Source organism: Leptidea sinapis, chromosome 20 (assembly GCF_905404315.1).
Source record: "Leptidea sinapis chromosome 20, ilLepSina1.1, whole genome shotgun sequence".
Lineage (NCBI taxonomy): Eukaryota > Metazoa > Arthropoda > Insecta > Lepidoptera > Pieridae > Leptidea > Leptidea sinapis.
In genome coordinates this window covers 1557413-1582739 of record NC_066284.1, presented here as the reverse complement: position 1 = coordinate 1582739, position 25327 = coordinate 1557413, and the positions used below count along the sequence as shown (strand labels likewise).

The 25327-nt window shown below is 35.5% G+C and overlaps 2 protein-coding genes across 3 annotated transcripts in view; one reads left to right on the top strand and one right to left on the bottom strand.

The window, feature by feature from the left end:
* LOC126970250 (transcription factor kayak) overlaps positions 1-25327 on the bottom strand; it is a 60821-nt gene that overhangs the window by 33352 nt on the left and 2142 nt on the right. Inside the window, exon 1 of one of the 2 annotated variants that reach the window (XM_050816070.1) lies at positions 18951-19192. The exons of the other annotated variant lie outside the window; for it this stretch is intronic. Within the exon in view, the coding sequence (XP_050672027.1) occupies positions 18951-19055 (105 nt within the window). The 5' untranslated portion in view covers positions 19056-19192. Of the gene's footprint in view, positions 1-18950; positions 19193-25327 lie in introns of those variants that run through there. 2 annotated transcript variants of the gene reach the window in all.
* Positions 12533-25327, top strand: part of LOC126970242 (transcription factor IIIB 90 kDa subunit) — an 83064-nt gene continuing 70269 nt past the window's right edge. Inside the window, exon 1 of the mRNA XM_050816054.1 lies at positions 12533-12569. The gene's annotated coding sequence lies outside the window, so the exon portion shown is untranslated. The remainder of the gene's footprint in view (positions 12570-25327) is intronic.

The following is a 25327-nucleotide window of genomic DNA, read 5'->3' as shown; positions in this document are numbered from 1 at the left end:
CTATCGACGATAGATTTAGAAATATATAGCTGAACAAAAAACTTATCTTGCAAATTGAAAAATGAAATAATTTTATCAATTGAATGTATCGTCATCGGTCCTCGATAAATCTACAAAGTTTGAACGAAATCTGACCGTTTAAAGTGGGTCAAAATCGCGCCGAAATGAGTCGGTTACTAACAAGTATACATACAGGTGAAGCTAACAAAAAGCGTGTTATTAAAACTCACCGAAGTATAAAAATGACAGAAGCTACATCCACATTTCATGAGAATGGTATGATTTATTTACCGTTTTCAATTAAGCTTGCTAGTGTACTGATATAGTAGTGTCGTAAAAACATCCAGTAAAAAGGACATTGGGTATTATCGGGTGCTGATAGCGAGGCAAAGGTCTGCCAACAGTTGTGACTGGCTTATCAGCCTTCCACGAATTCATCAGTAAACCAAACACTTACGTTTATCGCAAAATATTTCACAAGCCTTGTTAAGCCTTTCGTGTTCTAATTTCGATTATATTAATGGCAATTTTATTTACACTAACAACGTAAAGACCAATTTTACCATTATTAAATTAATTATTATAACCACTATCAAAAACATAATTAAATCTTTGCCTTCTATCTTACGTTTGGACATCTCAATATATATAAATCCAGTGTCCTGATGTTTGTTTCCGGTGAACTACTAAACTAATTAACGGATTTTAATGGGGATTATTTCATGGAGTGCAGTTTAGTCCAACTTGAGAGATAGGATGGTCTTTATTTCGATTTGGGACCAATTGGATTTCAATATTTGTTTTGTATTGACATATTTTCTATGAGAGATTTTATTGACGCACGGTTTGACAGTTCTGCTGTGAAACAATTTCATTACGACAGCAGGATGCATATTTTACGAAATAATTCTTGATGCCATGAAATATTATTGACAAATTCATGAAAAACAGTATTTTTTTTATTACGTACAGAACAACGTCTATCGGGTCAGCTAGTTTTATAGAAAAAACACGAGGACAAACGGTATATAGCCATATAGGTGTGTGTATGTAAATCTTTAACATTGATTGCGAATTAAGCAACACTTTATAAAAGTGTTTTGTTGTTGCGAATGAAATGTCACGGTTGATGACAATATTAAAACAGTTTCGTCCACCAAATTCTTAAATTACCAACATACATCTACGTTAAGTTATAAAATTAAACATAATATATATTATAAGGATAACTTCATGAAAACACGTCCAAACAATTACCACAATAATTGATGATCTGTTTGACAAAACAACAACAAAACATTCAGAACAGAAATTTTCCACAGGACTTGTAAACAACTTTCAAAGGATATAGCACAGGAAAGTTTAAGGCAATACCTATATATATATAGATATAATATAGTGAGTTAAATTAACTCAGATACATTTGAAAGAAAAGGTTTTTTTACTCCCTAAAATTCACAATAATATGTTTTCGAATGCTACTAAAAACCCCATTCATTATGTTAATCAAAATAATAATAATAAATAATAAATATATAAAAAGTTACCAAATTCTAATTTCCGTGCACCTTCATAAAGTCCATTTTTCATTAAGTTGTTTACCTACTGTATTTTATCTTTCCATGTAACCTACATAAAAATAGGATCAACGATAAACCAATATCTATACATGGAATTTGTTATTTATATTAAATATTCAATAATGTTGGTAGGTATGATATCTCGTTGTTACGACGTAAATGAATAATAAATAAATAATCCGATAAAGATAAAAGTATACGGATGTAACTAAAATTCTCAAAAATAGTAGAAATAGGTAGGTATGTAGGTATGTAGGTAGATGTTGAAATTATTTCGAAAATCAGTCATAATATAGGAAGTGCTGATATAGTTATGAACTAGGATGGTCATTGGGCACAATTTAGATTATAGACGATGCAAAAATAATCTTGATTCTGGCAAGGTTGATGTCGTCTGAGGGTTCGTTCAACTGACCGCGAACGATGACACGGGGCGTCGCGGCGTCACTTGCGCCTGCGCAACAAACATCAACAACCAAAATTTCTGCGCAACATAAAGTACGACACCCAAAATTTGAACCAATAAAACGTCTTAATACAAAAACTCCGCGCAACTCGCTGTCTTAATATTCAGTTGCGTGTCTTTCCCAAATACTCTGTAATAATGCAAAAATTAAATTAGCTTATACCTAACGCAAGAATTCACAGCATGTTGCAACATGACCCATACAAGGAAAAGTCTGTTCGTAACTATAACCTAGAAAGTAATGTGGAATAATACCAAGTCTTACCGAAGTATCAGCCGCAAATGGCAATCCAAAATGTATCAGCACTCACACCAAAACACAAAAAACAAAACAAACTTGTCACAACTTGACACGACAAGACGGCGCGCGCGCAACAAAATCGATCCACTTATAGATGAGGAGCGGGTGGGAAAACTCCGGTAACTTCGCGCAATGTAAATATTATGCTTCGGCTGGACAAAGGTTTTTGTTATCTAAAACGATGTCAGCGGGCGTTTAGCACACGAGAGACGCGGGCAGCGTTGGAACGTGGAGTGTGGAGTGAGGCTCGCATCGCACGTCGACCCGCCGTCGGCTGATAAGCCTGTCGCGACGCCCCCCGGCGACGCCTACGCCCCACTCGGCGCCCTAGACCATGCATCGTAGACACACCACCCCTCGGACCCGCTGAAACTGCACTAGCAAACTGAACATGATAATATGTGTACTCACATTGGACATACAATGGCATTACTGTGTTAGTATTAACACCAACAAATAACTTTAGATAACTTATACGTCTAGATAGAGTCTTTTGCTGTAAGACAACCGGTAAAAACAATTAGTGTGCGTAACAAGCTACGTCTTACACTCGCGATTTGTATGACACTTTGTGTTAGTGTGCGTAAATTGCTCAAAATAGAGGTAGTAGTAGGTAGGTAGTTTTAAAGTCTATTGGCAATTCTTTTGTTTGTATTAATTATACTTTTTGGGGTCATTTAAATCGGAAACAATTGGCGCTCTAAGAGGGAAGAAACTTCACGTTTAGGGCCAAGCCTACGCACCATTTCACAATACAGTTGCACTACGGCAGAATCAACTTTCAACTCCTTTAAAAGATATGGAAACAGCGGCGTTACGAAACTACAGGGCTGGTAGCCCAGATACAATCGAGAACAATGAATTGCAGCGCAATGGCTGCGGCCGTACTCGCGAACACAACCATTTTTAGTATACTCCTAATTGGACTGCAACGACTATTGAACTAAACAATATTCAATGCAGTACTGGTGGTACATACATACAAGGAATAGTAATAAGCGATTCGAGCAGTAAACAAGGAAACATGCAAACGCTTCTTAATTGAAAAACTCGCGCCAACAAAAGACATTAACCTCATCGTTAAATTGTTAATTAACACTTAGCAGGTTCGATAAACTCCCGCCCGCATAACTATAACGATACGAATTATTAATATATGTATAAGATTTAATTAGGAAAATACAGACTCCAGACAAACGTAATGTAATTAAATACAATATGTCTGATGTTTACTGACAAAGAAACATTGAGGATAAATTCAACATACAAAGCACAAACACGTTCATATCCATAGCGGCATTATCGCTTTTAATATAATTTATTGTGTGACAAACATATTACACAATAATGATTTATTTAATGATAAATATCTAAAAGAAAGAATAGTGGTAGTAAATTATTAATTACTGTGTTTCTGTCTGAAAGGTGCCGTAGCTAGTTACTGGGCGAATGAGACTTATAGCATCTAATGTCTCAAGCTGACGAGGACAATTGTAGTGCCGCTCAGAATCAGCTGAACGTCCTGCTCGTCTCGTCCCTTATTGTTATAAAAAAATATAGACCTACTGAACCATTTCTTTTATCTGAATACGTTTATAAGTCTACATCTTCGTTAATTTTTAAAAAGTACATGAATCAATTTGAGCATAAAAGTTTTCACAAATTCCGAAATGTTATTCTCATGTCGGAATGCCGTTTCTAATCGTGAATGTCAAAAGTCAACAGTTCCTCTGCTCAAAAATAAAAATATGAAATGCGCTTTAAATGACCGACTCTCAAATAGAGTAATAAACGTTTACGAGTACATTACTCCCCTCACAGACGGGCGAAACAAATCCTTCAATCAAATATGTTTAGGGATTTTATTGCTTTTGCTTTAAATATCACATTTATAGCCATCCCACCGATCATAAAGTTGACAGCTGAGGAACGCTCTTTTCACGAGAAAAAGAGCCATAAAGAATCAATTATGACAGCCGATATATAAACTAAACCATCCAAAGAGGATTTAAATACTACGTAATAAGAGGCAGGACTGAATAAGTAAAAATTGCAATTTAGTTTAGCATGAAACGTTATTTGACATAAGTTTGAAATATTAGTAATTAAAGTATGGTAACTGGCGAAGAAGTATAATCCGGCTAACTTTGAAAGCCAACAGTTGCAAAAAACGTAGTGGATTTCCGTTTTTTACAAGATTATAGCCGTCATCTGTCAGTCTATCAATGACTGCTCGTTTCATACAATCGAGTGAACCGCTTTTTTTTAGAGAGTTTCGCTAGGTTCAAACCATCATGCAAGTCTGCAGTGAAAATACATATAGCGTTCGTATTAAATATCATCACAGCTATCTGTCTGTTTCAATATTAAATGTCCGAGATTGATATTTTAATCCACTTCCTGTTTTTGTTATTTCAATAACCGATCTTAGAACATTTGTATGATCTATTTACAATCCATCTATGAGCTGGCGTTAATTATTTTTAAATTGGTATTTGTATGTATATGACAGTTACTATTTATATACATATTTGTATTAGGATAGACATTTTGAAAAATGGGATAGATTAACGGACAACATAAAAACCTGGAGTCTCAAATAATCTTAAATTAATGACACGGACTAGTAAAAAAATAAGGACTCCGTGTCACCTTACATAACAGTGCAGCACTAAAACAAGCCGATTAACGTGTAAATACATAGCCTCACGCACACACTTACAATACTACAGGCCGATAGGCGCCCATTATAAGAATTGTCATCGTCTGTGACAGATCAGTTTGCGTCTCAATAAAATATTTAAAAATGCCGTCGTGCGTTGTGAAAAAGTGTAAAAACGATACTACATAAGTTACCTGTGGCCATATATGATTATTTACGGGAGAAAAAATTGTGTAACTAGTATCCCCCGTAACCGCACAACACTTTTTTAACGGTGCTTCACTTGCTAATATCACGGTGCGGAGTCCTTCTTTTTTACTCGTCCGTGATTAAAGATTGCATATTGAAAGCGGCCTTATTACAGAAGAATATAATATGGAACATAATACATTTTCATATGGTGATTAATCCATTATTATATTCATTTGATATTGTTCAGTAAGTACCGAGGGTACTCAACCTAATAATTCAAAGTCGATGGGAAAAATATTGTCTATCATTATAAACCTGCACGGAGTCCTATCTGTGAGAAAAATGGAATGCTATCTTATTTTTTAAGTACAGAACCCTAAAAAAAGAGAAAAGGATTCAGGAGACATTGTCGACCCTTCGACTTCCAAAGGTCCAACAGTAAACACACGACTGTCACAACGGTGCACGTCAAAAAGCTCGCGAGACGCATTAGGCCCACATAAATGACGAGATTAATCTTTTCAAATAATTTGACCTTTTCATCTGACGAGGGTTCATTAAATAATGGCGTCCGTATTGGTAGTGTGCTTATTGTGCCGTCTATCACGATTTTTTGTTGTGGGAGGTAGCCGGAGTGCACTCGTCACTCGACACAGACACTTATTAACCTGAGCCGAAGGGTTATAATTATTTAATGCACAATATGCATTTCGAATTCATCATTTAATCATAAATGTAACGCTTGAACTTGGGGATTTATTGTTCATGTAATATAAAGAAAACAAAATTTGATGTATTAACTTCTCGAGATAGGTTTTTTCTCGTTACCTTGGCCCTTTATTTTGTTATTAGGGTAATCAAGGAGTTCTTTAGGAATATTTTAAATAACCAAAAAATATACATAATTAAAATAGGAACTAACCAAAACCTCAATTAAGCAAGGTATTCTCTGCTGTCACTTCAAGTAACGCGCAGTAAAAATATAAAAACTGAATAGTATTAACGTGAAATGATAGGAATATATTATAGTACTTACAGTAATATAGAGTCACATCTTAATATATATAAATTACGTGTCACGTTGTTTGTCCGCGATGGACTCCTAAACTAATGAACGGAATTTAATGGGGATTACTTCATGGAGTGCAGTCTAGTCCAACTTGAGACATAAGAATTATTTCGTAAAAAATGCTCCCTGTTGTTATAATGAAATTGTTTGACAGAGGAACTGTCAAACCGTGCGTCACTAAATTCTCTCATAGAAAATATGTCCATACAAAACAAATATTGAAAATAAAAATAATTATGGGTTCCAAATCGAAATAAAAACTATCCTATCTCTCAAGTTGGACTAAACTGCACTCCATGAAGGAATCCCCAATAAAATCCGTTCATTAGTTTAGGCATCCCCCCATATATTAGGTTTATCAATTTGAAGCTATTGTATTTAAATAGTATTTAGTAGTATTATTTTATATTTATTTTTGTATTAAGTAAAGGTACACAAAATTACTTTTTTTTTTCAATAAACATAAGTATGTGTTTAATATTACTGTAATTATTATATAACTTAAATAAAGTAAAGGAATATTTACAGACATTATTTTCAAGATACCTGTTATAATAACTTATTGCATCCTGTATTTTTTTCGTTTATCTGGAAGAGATCGCTTCAAGCGATAAGACCGCCCATTGTGTACCTATTACTGTAAGTAGCTAAAAATCTTTTTTTTATATAAATTTTTAATTTTTACGTACGTGTGGTATGCAATAAAGTGTGTTTCTATCTATCTATCATAGTACTTGCATAATATATCGAAGTATATCACAATATAGGACGAAATAGTGCAAGAATTGAGATATTTATTTACGTACGTTTGAACAAATAACCTCAACCACGCTCTATTTTAACTAGTTTTAATCGCCCTGGCTTCTTCGGATTAAGACCTTATTTTTTTACCTCCATATACATATACATGTTACACTTAATAACACCGCTCAAGATATACTAGAGCCTACATTACACTTTCAACAGAAGCACGCTATTGTTTGCCATAATCGACAAACAATTACAAATTAAATAGGTCACCTAAATGTACAAGGCGAAATTGTATCGAAACGCACGTGCATTCGCTGCACTTACGACGTTCTATATAAAGTCAATCAAGGCGGAAACATAGAAAATGTCAGTACAATATCTAGGTTCGAGCACGACTCATTACCGTAATAGGTACAAGGACTCGGCTCTTGTAAATACTGGTATGACGTAATGTTATTGCAACAAAGGATCAACAGGAAAAGAGAGCCTTTTGTCCTACCTATTGTAGGTGCACAGGAGTTATCGGTATGCGGTGCGTTTACACTTTACGTCCACTCCAAAAAGATAATGTGGACGTTAAATTTTTGGAATGCCAGTCAAGGGCTAAGCGGGCCGAAGCCGTGAGTCATCGGATGCCATGCCGAGGTAAAGAAGCGACTTCTAGGTAATTTCTAACTGCACTTTGTGATGAGTTCAATACTTTTAACTAGCCTATCGAAGATCGTAGCAGCCTTTTTTGAGTTTCGAATCCTCGAATACAAAGATATGTTGTCGAGCAATTTTTGGCACTATAATTTTCGCACGAACCCGGACAAACATCTAAAGGTTGCACATTAGCGGCGGCAGAATAAGGCGCCGCTGTACTAACCCAGCTAACCGACATTGATGCGTGTGGTGTCACACTACAATAGCAGCCTGTCTACTCCTGTGGGTGTCGTAAGAGGCGACTGAGGGATACATAGAACGGATGATGGTTAGCAGCATACTTGCGAGAAGAATCAACATCTATTATTATGGAAAAAGGAAACTTGCACATGTACTTCTGCGTTATCCAGGTGTAGCAACTTCTTGGTTGTTCAGGGCTCAACATCTTGGTACCCCAAACACACTCCCAGAAGGATTTAGGAAGGAGAGGAGATTGCTAAGGTTTCTGGAGGAATTGGGGTGGCAGGAATAACAAATATATTCCCACACACGCAGAATAGGCGCGCAGTCGTCGAGTTGCGGAAATTAGCCCGATTATACCATACCATATTATGGCAATACTCCCCAAAACCCATTCTGTGATACGAAAACTCTCGTAAAGGATGATCCTAATGATAGCCGACATAAAAACAAAATTCTCATCACTTCATGATGGTAAAGCATTTCTAAATTATTGTCAACGGTTTACGCCTTTGTTATACTTTTTCTAAAGAGGCAAGAAGGTGGCGGCAATTAGCTGACACTTAGCCATACTTGACAGACAAAAGAAAACGATATAAATTAACAGTGCCTATTGTGGCTTTACACGGAAATACGCATTTCTAGAAACGTTCGAAGCTTTTAATATTTAACGTAATGGAGACGGCATTGACTCGATATCTAGGCGACTTTTCTGCGTGAGGCATTTACGATGCTCACAATATTTGCAGATTTTTTCTGCAGTTAAAAAAAAGCTTGCTCAGCAGAGAAGGAAGGCTATTCCTAAGTTAAAGGCGATTATGGAGAACTTAAGCCTTTTGATTTTAAGCAAATAGAGTTAGATTTGTTTCTTAGATAGATGGTGTTTCCTTCCAACAAAAACAACAACATGCAGTTTTTAATAAAAAAAGTTAATACATGTGTACTTAGGATATTATATTGATAAGATTTTAAAGACGAATAATCATTAAGCCAGGCAGCGGTGACGCGTGCCCTTCGTACAATTAATGAAATAGCCTCGCAGACGGATCTATTTTGTTGCAATCAGGGTGAATTCATGAGAGTAGTTTTATTTATAATATATTATAAAATTGAATGATGTAAAAATGTAAAGTTAAATATTGTATGTACTTCTATTGCATTGGAATAGTCTGTAATGATAGTGTGTATTTTGATAAAATAAATGAATAAATAAAAATTGTACAATGAAAAAACCTAGACAAATGCGCCTTATTCAGGCGAAGTCGGGGCAAGCTACTAGTGTTTTAGTAAATTTAAACTTTAAGAAATGTCTTAAGCGCAAGTGTGATGATCAAAAAATGCTACATGCGTGCGTCACTATAAGTTACATAGTTTAAGAGCTGTCAACTCAAGTCGAGGCGAGTCACTTACAAAGCCATTCGAACTGTTTTTAAATTCTAATTGAAGACTGTTTGTCAGCGAGGCAAGTGTAACTAAAGTATACGAACGAAACCATCAATCACTGGCATATTAAAATTCCGGGCGGAGGTTACTAATTTAGTAATAAGTCGACCAGTTAAATTTGTAAAATCGATCAAGCTTTAATCTAATACATCGTTCACATGATCATGTCGTTAAGTCTTTTACGGCCGTTCCCAATATTCTATCTACTGATAGAGATAAATTACTACCTTCTACTGTCAGAAATTAGCTGTCAATAATCTGAAGCTGTCCCAATATACCAGATAAGTCATTCTTATCGCCTTATATTGAGACGCGTGAATTGCAATTTTCATACAAACTTCTATAAGTAAGCTATAAGTCCTCCCATTGCAGACAGCGTGTACGGATAAGGTGAGTTACCGTCGATAAATTGATTGGGACACAAAATTCAACGATTGTTACGATTTTCAAGTAGGGCACAACCGGAGATAGATTGAACATAGGGAACGGCCGTAAGAAAACAGTATATTGTTCAGAGGAACAAAGTTGGGCGTTCCTAACGAAGTCGAGGACCTCAATACACCCAATTAATGCAATTGCTCTTTCTCTGAGTGATACAGAGTGCTTACTACACCTACGAGAAAGATATACTTAAATTTTTTTTTTATTTTAGCAAATAAAATGAAAGTATCATTTCGACATGATTCATATTAAATCAAGACAGCTATAAATTATGTATGGGACGGGGGACGACGACGACACTTTAAACCACTTTGGAAGTGTCTTTCACGCAAACTTACCAGTTTAGAAAAATTCCTCAATATCATTTTTGAAGACCTATCCATAGATACCCCAGACGTATATGTTTAATGAAAAAAACTTTAGAGTTTCAGTTCTAAGTACGGGGAACCCCCAAAATTTATTGATTTTATTTTTCTATTTTTGGGTAAAAACCTTAAGACGGTTCACATATTATATCTACTTACCAAGTTTCAACAGTATACAGTGACAGTTGCAACTGTGACATACGGACGGACAGACATGACTAATCTATAAGGTTCCCGTATTTTGCCATTTGGCTACGGAACCCTAAAAAGAAGGCACCTTCTAAAAGTATAAAAACACAATCGTTCACAGTTAAAGTTTCAACAATAATAGACTTAAAAGCATACAATGGCCATATACCAAGGCGCTGTAGCTACACTGTGTTTTAAGGCTTTTAGAGCCATTTGTATTATCATAAAGCATTCTTGGGCGTCTCAAGTGCAGCCTGGTAGTTAAGTAAGGAAAGTTCTCCGCGGACAATGGACAACACTTTGCGTAATGGACCGAAATGGATAACGTTGTTTAAGTTATCTCCCACGGAGGCAATAAAGAAGTCACTACCGAACATTACTGTTTACGATTGAACAATTATTACTGAACCGATTTTATTGTCCTGTACCGTTGTTTTAACTCTACACTATGTCGTTTGCAATTCAATTGTTATTTTAATTTGTATACACCCATGCTTTAAATCCTCTATTAAAAGTCTTAAACAGTTAGCTTATTGCCAACATTAAAACACCCAATGTTCTAATGTTGTAATGAAATTCAGTATACCATTATATCATCCGTATATTCATAATAACACTCCTTTGGATGACAATATTATGGTTACTAGGACCGGCTTTTTTAATGTTAGCAGTAAGTTAACTGCTTCACAATCTTTTATAGAGGAGTCATATTCTAGGTGTAGATAAAGTCTTGTATGCAATTGTTGATAGTAAGGTACTAAAACACTCATTGAAACACGAACGGTATTAAAACACGAACGTGGGAATTACACAAAAGCTGCATAAATAACTATTATTTTGCAATTAAGTTACTGAATCTGTCGAATGTAGATACAGAAAGAAATTATATCTGAGAATAAAACAGAAATAATGTAGATTGTAGAGGTCACATTTTCGGAGAGATTAAGGCGCTCATAAATAAAATAATATAATTATAGTTATATTGACACACTTTTACACAAATTATCTTGCCCCAAACTGGGCATAGGCTGTGGTATGGATACAAGACAACGATATATTTAATACAATAACATACTTAAACATATAATACACCATAAACTTAGTAAGGTGTAAGAAGGAGACGGAATATATGAAGACCATGAAACCATTTTGAAACAATTTAGTGTCCATTAGTCTCCTGTCAAATTGGAACGCGTTCTTAATTTTAGTGTTTTTATCGTTATTGTTCTGTGTTTTGACGGATATTAATTAAAAATAATAATGGTGTCGTGTTCTGTATTAAATTGTGTTGTTACTTATACCAAAAGTCTAACTAAAGAAACATTTCACAGGTATCTAAATACTGATTCTTCAATACTACTCTCGTGATGTTTAGTTTCGTGGAACATATGCACTAAAATACTAAATATTCAATATTTGTATTTGTATCTGTAAAACTATCACACATGAACATTTTAAATGTAGTCTATCTATTGCTTAGTATACTAAGTTTATGATATAAGTACACGTAAACATTCATCACCCGGGAAAAAAACGAACTTTTTATCTCAGTGAGTACCGCGCAGGTTCACTAACCGCTGGGCCGTATTTTTTTTAAATGAGCAGGACGAGCAGGACGTTCAGCTGATGGTAATTGTTACACGCTGCCCATTACAATGCAGTGCCGCTCAGGATTCTAGAAAATCCAATAATTCTGAAAGGCACTACAATTGCGCTCGTCATCTTACGACATACGATTTTAAGTCTAATTTGCCCAAATAATTTCACTAGCTACGACGCCCTTGAGACCGAAACACAATAATGTTTACACATGACTGCTTCACGGCAGAAATAGGCGCCGTTGTGGTACCCATAACCTAGCCGGTATCCTGTAGCCTCCCACTGGTACGTACTTTGTTAAGATGTAAAACGCAGCACTTGTTAGTAGCTTCACATAACGATTTTTATTAATACACCCATAACGCCATAAGTGATTACTTCCGAGTCCGCGACGTCTTGCGTTATGACTCATGTTGTTTTCTCAGAAACGTAGTCGCACAATATATGTACAAAAGATTACATAAGTCACACTTCTATGAGACTTACTCTAATACCACCACATCCATTGATATTAATAAAATAATACTGTAATGAATCATACGTCTTACGTTAAAGTTAATTGTTAAAACGAAAACGGTGTACGTGCTTAAGACAGAAGTTATTTACTTATCCGTTTATCAAGGAAAGGTGGGTAGTACGAAATACAACTATTATTTTAGTTTTATATCTATTCCTAAAATAAAAACAATCACAATATATACAATTGTAAATACCTCGGGTAAATCTTGCTTTACAAGCATGTTCAGCAATTTTTTTCAAAATAAAAATTGAATCCCTGGAATAATCCTTGGCCCTATAGCCGCGCTGTAATAATTAGAAACTTTAAAGAAGTTCTACTAGAATATAGCAATAGTTTTTCGGCTGACACTTTTACCAAAACCACTGTAACTAAATGGGACCAAATTCGATACATGTATTGGGATTCTCTGTGCAGACAAACTTCTGTGATATCGCCCCGATACATTAACAAAGCTCGTAAGCAAACCAAATAGAGTAACGGCCGTTCCCAATATACTATCTATGGATAGAGAAAAATTACTATCTTCTATTGTCAGTAATTAGCTGTCAATAATCTGAAGCTATCCCAATATACCCGATAAGTCATTCTTATCGCCTTATACATATTGGGACGCATGAATTGCAATTTCCATACAAACTTCTATCCCTGGTAAGCTATACGTCCTCCCATTGACAGAGAGCGTGTACGGATAAGATTAGTTACCGTCGACAAGTTTATTGGGCAGAAAAGTTAACGATATCAAGTAAGCCACAGCCGGAGATAGACTGAATATTGGGAATGGCCGTAACAGAGCTCCTAAAAGCAAAACAAACACAATGAATTAGAATCAAATTGTCATACAGCCGAGTGTATGTATTGAATCATACATTTCCTTAATGCCATACGTGGCAGTTGATCTTAGCCCGGTACAATTAGTACAAATTGTTGACATCCGGCGTTTATTGGTCAGAATTCAGTTTAATAGGTGTCGTCTAACCGAACACATCTGCTCGACTCAACTAAGTTACCAACTACTTAACTCATTTACAGCTTTTAATATTTTATGCAGCTTGGGATTACTATCTAGTAGTTTAATTTGACAGGAGATTAACATGTCTAATGACATTCATAAGAGCAAAATTTAATCTTTTTATAAATAAATTAATTATGATACTAAAATTGTCTTTCTTTCACATTACCAGTGGCTCCTTTGTGCAGGATGCCGGCTAGATTATGGGTTCCACAACGGCGCCTATTTCTGCCGTGAAGCAGTAATGTGTTAGCATTATTGTTTCGGTCTGAAGCCGACCGTAGCTAGTGAAATTACTGGACAAATGAAACTTAACATCGTAGTTCTCAAGGTGACGAGCGCAATTGTAGTGCCGCTCTGAATTTTTGGGTTTCTCAAGAATCCTGAGCGGAACTGCATTGTAATGGTCCTGCTCATCTCGTCTCTTACTGTTAAAAAAAATAGTTGATCTTTGTGAAGGCTCTCCTCCACTCACAAGTATACCTCTAAAACTCTCGGCAGTTTGAAAACAATAACCGCCTTCTGTCTTAAAGGACACCTACCTACTTTATGATAGTGTATTATGGTGAATTAACTGCGCGTTTAAGTAATGTGTGAATAATTTCTAATAATGGTTTAACATTGAATATATTATAAAGTCTACTGGTTTGCGTGATATTCCTATAATAACTTAAGGATAACTTGAATTTTGTACCTAAACTCATAGCTCGAATTTGAACACTAAAAATCACTAAGCACGTTTAGTAATTTTTTTAAAATAATAAGAATTATATATGAGAAAACTAGTAAATAGCTTTTTGTGATACAAATAGATGTCAACATAGTAAAAAATCATAAAACGATTCCACCTACAGAAGTAAAAAACGCATACATACTTTTTTTTGAAACGGTACGAAATCTTCGGGCACTTCTTCAGCTCGAAAAAGACCGTTATTTTTAATTAAAAGATTTTTTAACTTTAAACCCGCTATACATAACTCAAAATACCACCGAATGACCTAAGCTATGCAAGAGTCCACTTCAAAATAATAACCGCTTGTTCATCGGATAAAATATTGCATAATATTGCTATACGTTTCAAGTAAAGTTTTCATCATTGAAGACGCTCCCAAAAATTACAAAATTCCAATTGAAAATAGTAAACAGGTAAAGTCAATGGACTTTTTTTTTTATTTAATGATTTGATTTAACTTCCTAAAAAACCCGCTAATCATAACTCAAAATCCTACTATCGAATGAGCTAAGCGATTTATGAGTCCACTTCAAAATAATGACCTCTTGTTGATAAAATATTCCATCACATTGCTATATTAAAGTTTTAGTTAATTAAAGTCAATTAAAGTTTTCATCATTGAACGCGCTTCCAAAAATTACAAAATTACTGAATTCCAATGAAAATTGTAAACAGGTAAAGTCAATCGGCGGGTGGGAATTCCCAGGCGCGCGTTCTTGGAACTATTAATACGAGGCAGGAGAAATTTCACAAGCGGAATGTAGGTCAAGACTTGAGGTTCTCGTCTCGCAAAGGTTAGCGCGGCCCGCCTCTCCCCTCCAACGCAGAGTCCGGTTCGAATCTTGCGCAATCATTGATACGACTTGCACTATCAGATCCTGTGAGATTTACACTTCTAGATATAACTGATGTAACTTGATACAAACAAATTAATAGTCACACATTCAAATTAATTAATAGCTTTTAATTTTTTTTTTTCTAGATTACAACAATAGCTTTTTTATTACTGCAACTATTAGATGCTTGTGTGCGTGGCATCTTGACACTCAATGGCAATTTTCAAATGTTGTAACATACGCTTCGTGTTATTTTACATTGAAATTAATAACAAAATAATTACTGATGATGTATATCTCAGTTTTTCTTATTTCTTGTAGTATTATTTTAAGTGTATATTATTAAAGATTAACAGAACATATTGTGGCACGTCAACGTGACACATTGTTCGAGATTGGCTCGAGTACTTCCATTTGGGCATAGTAAAAGTTGCCGCACTTTGCGAAGAATACAATGAGTATGAAAAATGATATTTCATAAACTCGAATGTTTGCCTAATTTTATGCAATATTACTGCACGATAGTATTAAAATATCAACTCATAATGAAACGGACGTTTTCAATTTACCCTCCTTATATTATTAAGGTAAACTATAAAAATATTCCAAGAAAACAACTTTACATCAACATGCAGGACAATCGGAATTCCCCGCAGGTATTTAATACACATTTACCAATCGCATTATGCAATATGCAATAAAAATCTGGTATAACAAGATTTAATGAATATTTGGAGGTTAAAAATGAGATTTTATAAACGAGCATTTTGGATCAACTTTTGTATTGAGATTTGCTTTGGAAAATTATCCACATCGGTGACTTTCTTTTAACGATATTTTATATATTAGATAGTCATGTTATTGACATTATAACAACGAAATAGCGTGCATGTAGTCTGATGTTAAGTGATTACCGCCGCCCATGCATGCAGAGGAATCACAGGAGCGTTGCGACTTGTGAGGCTTTTAGATGGGTTCATGTGCTTTTTATGAAAGAACCTTTGTCGAATCGTGCCTGGAAATACCGCGTAAATAGAATAGACATGATAGACGTCATGGGTACCAAAAAGCGCGGAAACCTTCCTCAAAGACCTGGAACGCTCCTGTGATTCCTCTGGTGTCACAAGAGAATGTGGGCGGCGGTGATCTCTTAACACCAGGTGACCCGTACGCTCATTTGTCCTCCTTTTCAATAAAAAAAGTACATTCCATAGTTTGGAAGTACGTGAAAGAAAGCTCCTCGAAATCGCTCTGTAGAGGATCATCACCCATCCAGATATTGAGGATGATATCTTTTGTTATGTGGCGTGTGGAACAGGTCCAGGCTGAAGATCGTCTCTAACCTGACCCCAAGTGATCAATCAGTTCATAGAGCATTGAATCTATGACAATTCGAGCAGCTGCTACGATAACACCAAGTCATAACCATACTTCCAGTGTCGGTATTGGATGTAACTCAGGTTTGTAACTATATAAAACGTACGTGGTAAATGGACAGTAGGTGAGTAACTGTCTAACGGCCGTTCCCAATATTCAGTCTATCTCTCACATGAGATAAAAATCGTAACTATCGTTGACTTTTCTGTCCCAATAAAATTATCGACGGTAACTCACCTTATCCGTACACGCTGTCTGTTAATGGGACGACGTATAGCTTGCCAGCGATAGAAGTTTGTATGGAAATTGCAATTCACGCGTCCCAATATAAGGCGATAAGAATGGGCGAACTCATCGGGTATATTGGGACAGCTTCAGATTATTGACAGCTAATTACTGACAGTAGAAGGTAGTAATTTATCTCTATCTGTAGATGGTATATTGGAAACGGCCGTAAGAGATGATATTAAGTAATTAATATATTATTTAACGAGCGTGTATCCGCAACAATACTCGCGTAGATTTTGTTAAAATGTTAGCTTAGTAGTTCAATACAACGTTTGTTTGTGAACAAATTGTGAAAGGAAACAATCATTAAATATTAGGGGGAGTTCATCACCAGTAAAAATCGCGTTCAAATGGGTGAGGGCAGATCAGAGTTCAAAATGGTACAGAGAATCAGATACAAATTCTGGAAACCATATTTTGGCCACGGTAACGTAAGAAGTAGTATTTTTCTTAAATAAATGTGTAGTGCTTACTTTTTATTATAAGTATAGATAGCATCCTGTTCCTGATTCTTTATCGAACCATTAAATAATAAAAAAGACTCTCAAAAGACCAGTGATTACGCAAGCTTTCACAACGCATTTGTAACCGAAACACAATAATGTTAGAAATTTAAAATTCATTGAACATTTTACTTTATAAGAAATAACGGGTTACGCGACGTCGTCCGCGTCGATAAAGGGTTTTTAAAAATAATAAGCAAGTTTGTAATTGAAGATTATCTCATGTCTTATTTCAGTTCCGGTTACCGTTTTCGCTCCCGTTCCCAACATATTATATTAATCATATTTCGAGTAAGATTGCTATAGCAAACCGAACCTACTATTGGTATAGTTATAACTCATCGACGTGAATTTCAGTTTATCACAAATCCCGCGGGAATCAAGCTCCAGACTATCGCTGCACCAAATTTCATCATAATCGGTTCAGTAGCTCTGGCGTAAAAACGTAACAAACAAACTTACATTCACATTAATAACATTAGTAGGGATCATGCGAAAAATATTAGAAGTCCATTTGTGAAATCGTCAAAAAATAACTCATCCAAGAATCTAGTGTTCGTAAGGTGTATTCTAATGATTAGCAAAATCCATCCTTGAATTAACACGAAATTTAAAATGAGAAACCATGTAAATAGAACAGCTGCCAACCAGTTCGAGGAACTCAATTGGCAGCGGTCATGGTGGGGAGCGCGGTGACGTCTGACAACATATTGGATGACGTAACCCACTTATGCGAGTTAAATACACGAAATTTACAACTGTACTAAACAACTAGTTACTTCATACTTCTGCAGTCCTGGTTATTGTTTTAACTTCAACTTATTTTTTTTTTATTACAATAAGGGACGGGACGAGCCCTGGCAGACCATGCAGATAACAATGCAGTGCGGCTCAGGATTCTTGGAAAACCCAAAATTTCTGAGCGGCCCTACAATTGCACTCGTCACCTTGAGACATCAGATGTTAAGTCTCATTTGCCCAGTACTTTCACTAGCTACGGCGGTTCACGGCAGAAATAGGCACCGTTGTGGTACTAATAATCTAGCCGGCATTCTGTGCAAAGGAGCCTTCCACTGGTGTATGTGAATGCAACAACTGAATGGCCTCTGGTGGTGGTATTTGCTGAACCACTATTATCCACAGAAAGTTATAAAAATTCATGTTTAATGAGGGTAGGACGTGAAAAGACAAACTTTATAATTGAACGAAGAATCCCCCAACTTTCGGAAGACGAATAATATAATATTTAAAACGATCTAGATAAACTTCGGGCACTTTAAATTATCTATACAATATTGTACAAAGATATATGTGTATAGTTATAATTCAAAACGATTGCAATAATTGGGCTGGGTTTTTCTTTAAGTCGAGCCGGAATCAAACACCCTTCTCTGGCCTCGAGTAGACAAAACATGTATTAGATTGCCTAATTGATAATGCTCGCTTTATCAGCAATTACGAATTGTTATCACTGAAGCCATACCGATTAACGCCATCTATCGAAAAGTTTGGTAACTTGTTGAAGAAAAATCGAAAATTCATAAAGTTTCGTGCATTAAGTAATAACTAGATAGCATTGACATTTTAATGTCACAGACAGTCAAGCGGAAGTGATACGAATATATCGAACTTTGAACGTTTAAGAATTTTAATAAAACAGTAATAATTGTGGGATCAAAGTTCAATCTGAGACATAAGTAACTGTTTGTGATATATAATGACATAATAGTTTAATAACTCACCGTTGATTTAGCGTGGTCTTCGTTCTGATAGTCAAACATAGTTGCGAACATAAGACTGTCGTCTTGGTCGCTGCTGAGGAGGTGATAGGGCACCAATTGAGACATCAAGCCAACTTCCTGAGCTGCTCTTAGAGAGAACACACTAATTCTATTCACAATAACAGGCAAATGTTTCAGCGAAAAACTCTAGCTGATAACACGATGACTCATGAGGTTTCGTATCAAACGAGTGTGCTACGTTCGCGTGGCTAGAATGTTTTATATCGTACTGAGTCATTTGGCGCGTTCGAAGCTGGTTTTGTACGACCGAATCGCGCACGCGCATTGAAACCGTAGATCCAGAAGGCCGTAAGTGACGAGAATTTTAGCAATTCAGCTATACAGCCAAATAGTTATTCGGCGTTTCATTGGATTCAATGAACGATGACACGACACGCCCGGGGATAATATTTACAAAGATTAACGGCTTTTCTTTCGCCGGCGATGATGCTACAACTTGGCAAGGTACCCGAGCATATCGGAGCGGAAATTCCGAGGAAAACAATTCGCGAAAATGTATTAATTCTAACATATGATACGGACGCTAATGTAGGTCGCATCGAAAGAATATATTTGTAAATATTGAAATACTATCGCATACAAATGCTGACTTTTGTAAATCAATATCTAGGTTACCTATGTACTTATCATAAATCATCTAATCTCTATACCTGTAGGCTTAAGTAAAATCTCTTCCATACTAAAAAATATCTTAAGAACACGCCTGTTTACGACAGAGGTCTTTCATAAAAGCTCTCTTATTCTTTCTATTCTTGGCGTGTTCTCTTTACATTACATTAATATCAAGGTACTTTTTTTTATGAGAAAAAGTGGCGAAAAGCAATACGTTCAGCTGGCGGTTAGCTAAACGCCGTGCCCATTACACAACTGAGCGGAATCACAATAATTGCACTCGCCACTTTGAAACATGAGGCGTTTGTGTGGTAAAGGTTACTATAGCATAAATGACTTTCTTAATGATGCCACAGATTGGGAATGGAGTGACCGCCCACAGGCTATTAAATTTAATTTTACAATATCACTTTGTAAGCATATTTTTTTGATGAAAAAAAAAAGCCCGCCGAGTTTGTTGCGCCCATTCTTCTCAGGTCTGAGGCATTTTGGAATGGGTGGTAGTTTTTGACTTTCAATAAGTGATGTCACATCCTATTTTAAAATAAAAATATTTGAATTGGAACATGTTCAGTGTTCACACCACTGTTTGATGGCAAATTATGCAAAGAAACCTTCCCGCTTTCATACATCCCTATCTACCCATTGAGTTTTCTCAAATTCGTAAGCACTTAAGAAATCGCTCTATGTACGCTTTTACTAGATAACTCTGGTTTCTACACAAACAAAAAGCCTACGTGACTTAACCCGTGTACATAAACCATCGGTAAAATCTAGACAATTCGGCACTTCTTAATACGTATTACATCATCAAATACACTGAAAACGCATATCCTGGAAATCAATCTGATAAGAAAAGTGCTCAATTACATATAATAAGGCTGATAAGAGTATGAAATGCTTTTAGTAAATATTACAGTTTCCTGTTTCTTTTAATGATAACACAATTGTTTTCCGTTTATATTTTTATCGATGTATTAATACAGATATGTATTAGGAAAATTTATTGAAGTAGGCGTTACTTTGCGCAAATCCATAATTATCCAAATGTTTTGAGTTTTCTTTAGTGTTAATTCCGCCAATATTTGATTGATATTGAATGTGTTAGTGCAATTAGAAGTAAAAAAAACACAAAATAACATGTTTACATTGTTGAATGAACAATCAAATTTGGGCCCTTCACCATTGTTACGTATCTCTTTCGGGGGTAATACGTCACAACAGCCGACCAATCACAGCTCGTTATTTCATGGGACGAGGGTATAAAAGAGCGGTTTCCGGCTCATTTGATTCAGTCTCGTGCCAGATTTTGGCGAGTCAACATGTCCTGAGGATGCCTTGTGGAGAGGCGAAACACGTGTCGAATTGTTTAAAGACAAATATCGGCTGAATTGTTAAAGAAATGTACTAATCCTCGTAATCGATAATAGGAGACTAGGTGTATAAAACATTTACAAATAAACTTAATTTTATGATTACTGGTACAGACTGAGCAATGAACACTGACCTCTACTATACACCACTGGACTGGCGACTGTCAAAGTCCTTTTGTGCCTGTTTTAAATTCGCCATTTTGGCGCTGTTGGCCATGTAGCGAAAGTCTGCGGTACTAAAACTAGTGATGACAACCCCAGAAAACATCGATAGATGGTGGGGAAACAAGTTACAAAAAAAAATTGTGTACTTCATTACGTTGATTCTTGAAGTATAAATAACAAGGAAAACGAACGAAATTAATTCAAAATGCAAAAATACTTCAGAGTATTGTACATTCCTTCGCAGCCATTTGTACTATACGTCAAAATTAGTAATCTGGACGCTTGCGAGTGGCGCTTCAAATAGGCATAAAGAATTAGCTGACAAACATATTGGAACAGCCTGTCTAGTGGTATTTATACAGGTCAGTTGCTATGAAAGACTCGATAGCAATGTTATAAAATGATTTAAGGGTCGTAGGTCACTAGAGCGCCCCAGCACCTGTTCCGCACCAGCTTGTCGCATGCGGTTACCATTGTTACATGGATTTATATGAATTTGCGTTTACTAAGCTTAAACTCAAGACTTCTACGTCCGGACGGGAGTGTAACACTCGGTGATAGAAAAGGTTTTGCTTTACGTTAATCTCGCAACGTAAAGGTCTTTGGTAGGTAATAGAAAATCAAAGACTGATACAATAGAGGCTTATTTCTTCTTCATCCAGCCGAAAATCTATTCGAGCCTTATCTAAAACACCATGCGAGGATTACTGGAAGACAATGTGACATTCAGCCGTAGTATAGCCTGTCTACAACGAATGGACGCCAAGCGACGAGATAGTGCATTTGGGTGATGTGCTCTAGTGACATAGGACCCTAAAATTACTAAAATTTAACTAGTTAAGTTTTAGTAGTCTTAGGGTTACAGAAATTTTAACAAATTACAGAGACACGAGTTAACATATTGCAAAAAGGTGAATACAACACATTTTAAAACGCACACACAAATAGACAATAACGCAGTACTTTATAATTCCGATCATTTGAGTTTCTTTCCAAACATCTCTGCTTTCCTCGGAGTGCTCTTAAGACGGTCATATTTTTCCCCGTGAAGGCAGTTGACGTACGGTATACACGTATCTCACCTATCATCACAGAGAAAAAACTGACCACGAGAATGGTTCGATGCTTGTAATTGACGAGTGCAGCTTGCAATCCGTGAGGCTGTGTCCTGATAATCACGCATTACGTTTCCAAACCCTTCAAATTTGAGTTTCTTAGAGGATTTTTCCGGTCCACCATTCACACTTTCGCAAATTTCGTTAATTGTTCTCTTTTATTAGGAGTCATAAATTAAATCCTTTTTGCACATGTAAATGTCAGCATAACAAGCATTAACCATTTCAACAACATATTGGAGAGAATAAAGGAAAACGATTATATCATATTATATTATAGTTAAATAGATATGCTTACATCTATTTTTTAAAATAAAATTAAAGGTTCTTTTTTCCTGGATGACTTTGTAAATTTCTTTTTGTTTCATTATTCCTATTTTTCATCTCGACATCTCATCTTAATTACTTATATTATATATATATGGAAATAAGTTAAGCACTGTATTTAATACTTACACAAATATACATATACTTACTTATTATTAATTAATACTTTGTACAAATATTTTCGTAATTACAGTGATTGCATCGAACTAGTTATTGTTATAAAAGTATTAAAATAACAATAATTGTTCATTAAGTGTTTAATAACAAGATAATATCCTTAGTGACCCGTGCAACGTAAACAAAGTCAATAAGTTCAAGGACGTCTGATACTACTGCGACAGTCACGCAATAGTTCCACGTTTCCATGAAACCCTACCAACGACGGTCATAAACGGTAACTTAGATTGAAGTGCGTATCCATGGTTACAAGCCTTGGGTCAACCAGGGTTCCACGGAACTAACAAGGGCATATGAAACTCAAGGTCTATGAAGCGATTCAAAGAAACAAATGAACGGGTTTCTCGATTCTGGGCGTTAATCGGTTATAAGTGCATCACTAGTATCGATAGTAGCCACATCACTATGCATTTTCAAATTTTATTGACATAGGGACATAGGGACTAAATACTTTCTATTAGTTTTACATACTGATAATATTTTAAACAGACATTGAAAATAGCATAGAAATAAACGGTGTGATTTGATATTGTTTGTTTTATTATTCAATATTTGACATTGGTATTCAATCTTCAGGCTTATTCTAGATTTTAATGACCTGTCTGTTTTAGTACCTACATCCTCGCTCTGCCATTTTCTGACAGTTCTCAATTCACGTTTGCACTATAAACGTATTTGTGGAATCAATCTACATTCATTCATGTCTCAAGGTGACGAGTGGAGTATTGGTTCAATCAAGAATCAAGAGCGACAGGGCGTATCACTTACCATCAGGTGAACGTCACTTAAATAAAAACCTCTCATCATTACTAAAACACATAAAATTTCCCTTTTCACCTTTTATTAAGTGGACATTTGCTGAATTACACTGTTTCATAAGCTGCCTCTCAAACTATGTTTTTTTATGGAATAGGAGGACAAACGAGCGTACGGGCCACCTGGTGTTAAGTGATCACCACCGCCCACACTCTCTTGCAACAAGGAGCGTAGCCGGCCTTTAAAGAAGGTGTACGCGCTTTTTTTATGGGATTATGTGGGATATTATTATTATTACTCTTCAAATGTGTCATTTAATTATTTTCAGTTTTTACAAGGACAAAAAGAACTTGCAGGTCACAATCGTGTTAGTTTTGATGTAAAAGATCACAAAACGGTTGCCGGCCCTTTACGTGTGCACAAGCCCTTTTGAAGTTAGTAATACGTTTTATAAAAGATAATATACAATAACTATAAATATATAATTAATATTAAACATATTATATATATAGTCTAAAGCCGTCACTAATAATTCCATCTTAAGATTACAGCTTATAGCTACTATAATCGTCTGTCAAAATATAATTACTTAACTTTTCATGCATTTTCTCAATCAAATTCAAGAAAAAAATTATTAAAAAGTAATGAATGTAGAGGAAGCGCGTGATGTTTGTATTCTGTTGTCTATGTCTACCCCGACGGGAAGCAGGCGTGAGTGTGTGAAAAGTTTTAGCAAGTTTATTCAAAAAAAAACAATATGTTTATGTAAATATATACTTAATTAATTCGCACGGTAATATGGAAGCGAATGCGCAACTTGTTTCTAGCTATGTGTTGTAGCGCACACGCAGCCCGCGAGTTTTCCACGAACATGACGTCAGAGACTTCGGTCAATGGCTGCTCTACAGCCATTTTCCTGTTATTTACTAAGGTGACTTTTGTGTGAAGTATTTATGTTTCGTACCAGACTTTGGTAGCACTTAGTACTTACCACGAGCTGGCGATGCAATGACTGTGATATACTTAATTCATTTAAGGCCACTATCCCAAGAAATCGCCAAAATAGCGCATAATTAAAACCATTTCTTGACGCTATAATATATGAAGCGTATATTTTTATATATAAAGAATATAAGAAAAAAACTTACTTACGAAAATTAATTAATTGTACATCAATACTATTTAACATGAAATAGTTTTGTTAACCGACTTCGAAAAGGAGGTTTTCAATTCGATTGGTATTTTCTTTATGTATGTACACCGACTACGCTGAGATTTATGATCCGATTTCTGTGATTCTTTTTTAGTTTGATGCAAAATGTTTGCCATTTGGTCCCATAAAAATTTGACATAGTTTGGCCCAGTAGTTTTAATTTACGAATATTTTTGTTTACGAGGATGATGTTATTATACTTTGTGTACTGTTTCTTTAGGGGTTTTCATTTGGTTTGATTATATATTATTATTATTAACCCGTTTGCCGAAGTGGCTCTTGGGCTACCTGTCATTCATAGCTTACAAAACGTTCACGATATTTCAGTGTCTTATAAAAGCGTAAAATATTGGATCTATATTGCTTAAGGCATGCGGATCCATTCGTAGGCCTACACATAGCTACTAAAAAAAAGCTTTTTAATATATGACAATAAAAAGCAACGAAATCTTATAGTTTACCTGATTAATGACACTAAAAAGTAAAAAAAAAACTGTTTAAAAAAACCAACTTCAAAAACTCAAAAGTGTAAAATAACTTAATAAAGATTTAATTTAATACACATCTTATGCAAATCAA